This window comes from Camelina sativa, chromosome 6, assembly GCF_000633955.1.
Source record: "Camelina sativa cultivar DH55 chromosome 6, Cs, whole genome shotgun sequence".
Taxonomy (NCBI): Eukaryota; Viridiplantae; Streptophyta; class Magnoliopsida; order Brassicales; family Brassicaceae; genus Camelina; species Camelina sativa.
Window position 1 is genome coordinate 25,151,740 of NC_025690.1, and position 3,213 is coordinate 25,154,952.

General features: G+C 37.7%; 1 protein-coding gene across 1 annotated transcript; it reads right to left on the reverse strand.

Moving 5' to 3' along the window:
• LOC104699466 (homeobox-leucine zipper protein HDG1-like) lies at positions 667-2,934 on the reverse strand. Its single transcript, XM_010414770.2, has 6 exons — positions 2,794-2,934; positions 2,584-2,685; positions 2,259-2,482; positions 1,519-1,589; positions 1,222-1,460; positions 667-963 (listed from the first exon to the last, which is right to left on the reverse strand). The coding sequence occupies exons 1-6, from the start codon at positions 2,932-2,934 to the stop codon at positions 667-669; spliced, it is 1,074 nt and encodes a 357-aa protein (XP_010413072.2).

A 3,213-nucleotide genomic window follows, 5' to 3' on the forward strand; every position in this document is an offset into this window, starting at 1 on the left:
GCCTATTCTTCGCCATCAACATTTACTTTATCATTTTCATTTGCAATCGCTACATGAAAAAATAAAATATGAATAAGATGAACACACCTCTCTATATTATTCGCCTGACATTACTATCAATTTGTATGCAATGTGCATTGATTTCAGCTCATGACTTTAGATGGTGCCTTGCACAAGCTTAGTACAGCTAATAATACTTATCTATTTGGTGACTTTGAAGGTATTTAATATTTATGTACAATTCAATTAGACCTAAGATAACATAAAATTATGTTAAGAGTTTTACATAAATGACATGACAAAATTATTTATAGTTTGTAAAACTCTTCATGTCATTTATGTAAAATTATTCATGTCATTTAATTTTCTCTAATGCTGCACAATTTAATTTTGATTGATATGTGTAGATACATGGCTAAATTATTCAACCAACACACATTTGTAGGGTCCTTGTTAATAATGAACTTGTCTAAGTTAACTAACACTAGGATTAAAAAAAATAGTGGCAAATAATTTTTTTATATCGCACCTCCGACAAAAATATTGAAGCCTAATCACCAAATATAGACACAATAACAGATTGGTGAGTCAAATACCCGAACCATCAAATGGACCAATACCATATGCACTTGTTCGTTCTTGACTCCAAAAAGCCCATTATAGCTATTATTTATCACATCTAAGAGCGGCTATGATTTTCTGAACGGTGCATGATATCAGATTGTTAACGGTCTCGATTGATTCCACGTTGAGCTTAGTCGTAGGAAGAGAGTTAACCAAAATCTGAAAGGTCACAGTGAGAAGCGAACCGGTTTCCTCCATCCCTTGACCATCTGGGAGAATACCAAACCCAGAAGGAAGCAAAGCCACGTAAGCCGAATCTGCACCCTTCATCACAGCATGCATCGCAGGGATATCTACAGGTGCGTCTATGCTCGTCTCTTGTAGTATCAACATACTACTCTGATTCGCATTCATCGCTTTCACACACACACAAAATTGAGAAAATGGGTCAATAACGTGAAAACAAAAAAGTCAGAAGAGAGAGAGAGAAAATAAAATAAAGGTCCCAAAATGTCTTGTTGATTTTGACTTTTTTTCACTGCATGCTTCCAAATTCAAGATTTGTCCTTTTCCAATCAATCACATACGCACGACAAGATTCATTCATATGACCACAACTGTCATTTTCAAGACACATGCATGCATATGTATACTTACGGTGGATCGGAGTAAGGAGACGGAGTTGGATTGATCTTGGCCCTTGAAGATGTTAGCAATCTCCTGCATTGGTCCACCGTTGGATAAAATGTCCCACTCCGATCTCAAAAGCACATCTCTCAGAAAGTCAAAGAGCCGTCGCGGTGGAACTGGTATCCACACGGATGTGGCTGCACTTAGGAGAATCCCCGGTGGTTCGCCGGAATCATCCATGTTCTTTCGAGTCATGATCCTCTCGTCTTCATCGATGTTACCAATCTCAAGTTTACTCCATTTTTGGGAAGAAGAAGCGCATACGCCTCTTCAGAACTTTTGAGTCATTCTTTGTGCTAGCTTCAACATGCTTTTCTTTCCTATGGAGCTTATGGCTGCATTTTATAAAAAAGAAAAAGCATTCAATAATCAGACAAAGGCGAAAATGTTATTAAAAGGAATGCGTTTTGAAGCGGTAAGCTTACGTGTGGGTTTGTCGCGGTTGGGGATTGCTGAGGACATGAGGATGGTGAGGCTTTCGCATTGTCGTTGCAAAGCTGATATCCACCGTTTGGATCCGAAGGCGAGACCTGAGCTGACTAATGGACGATACAAGTGGTGTATATGGGTGTCATCGTACTCGGTGTGGTCAATCCATGTTACCTATGAGAAAATGAAGAAATTGTATTAGTATAGTATCAAATTATATATACAAATTGTCAACATCGAAAATGTTTTTTTTATTAACTTGGAAAATGGAGAAAAAGAATTAAGATGTTGACAGAAAATGACATGAAATTTAAAGTGATCATGGCAACAACATATTCAATTAAGTAAAGGTAGACTTTCCAGCATTACAATATACATGAACAATTTAATGTTAAACCTACAAAGTCCATACTATAAACAATTCTTGGAAAAGAGTGGACATATACATTACTGAATAAAACATTTACAGCTTGCAGTCATTTAACCCTTACAAATGCTCCAATTAAGTTGTAAATAATCAAACAATCGATTCGATGGAAGGACTAATTATTGTAGCATAGTATCTTTTTATGTACCTTATAGAGTAGCCATTTGGCATGTCTTGCACAAGGCAACCAGATGGTAGACTTCTACAGCTCAGAGACGTCTGAGCAGAGGCCGAGCCGCCTCGGTCGCTAATTCTATCAACATAGACATCCACAACCGCCCAAACACCTTCTGCATGTTGCTTACAAAACCTCAAGAAAGTCACTTGACGAACCGGCACAAGAGGTGATAGCAACTGAAGCTCTGCTTGCATCTACACTAAGTCACAATTAAACCAATCCCATTAAGAATATGATCCACTGGTCAAAAAGACAATAATGTAATGACTTGCGTGTGTATATATATACGTATTACCAAATAAAGAGCACCGTTTCTTGTCCCTCCCATACCACTAGAGATTGTTTCACTAGTCGAATTTCTTGCGATCATACATGGAAACATCTCGGCGCATCGTTCCTAACAAATTCAACAACACAGCCATCGTAACAATTAACATTTTTCAAAAATACATAAACTGTTATCGTGGTAGTTTGTCAAGTGGGCTAATTTAATCAAGTTACTAACCGAGTCCATTAAGGTTTCGACTAGGGCTAAGTTATTGATGATAACCATTCCAACTTCTTTAGAAGCTTCCGAGACAAACCCGTCCGGTTTAGGACCAAGGCAAGGTGTGAAAATTTTCTCGTATTCTTCACGGTTAAGCATTTCGCCTTTGCCTTTTGAGCTTGGTATCCAAAGCGGTTCGCTTCGAATAAGTAAGGTATTATTGCATTTCCTCTTTTTTTCACTTAGTTTATTATTACAAGCATTGAGCATATATATAGCAAAGGTATTTTAGGGTTTAGGTTTCCTCTTCGCAGCCAAGTATAGCAAACCTATTGGCTAGTTTAATTTTGGCATCGCAGCTCAATTGCTTTTGCTTTTTGAACTTGTCTTGTTGTGTGTCTTGTTCCAAGTTTGTCTTTGGTTCAGCCTTTGACTTGT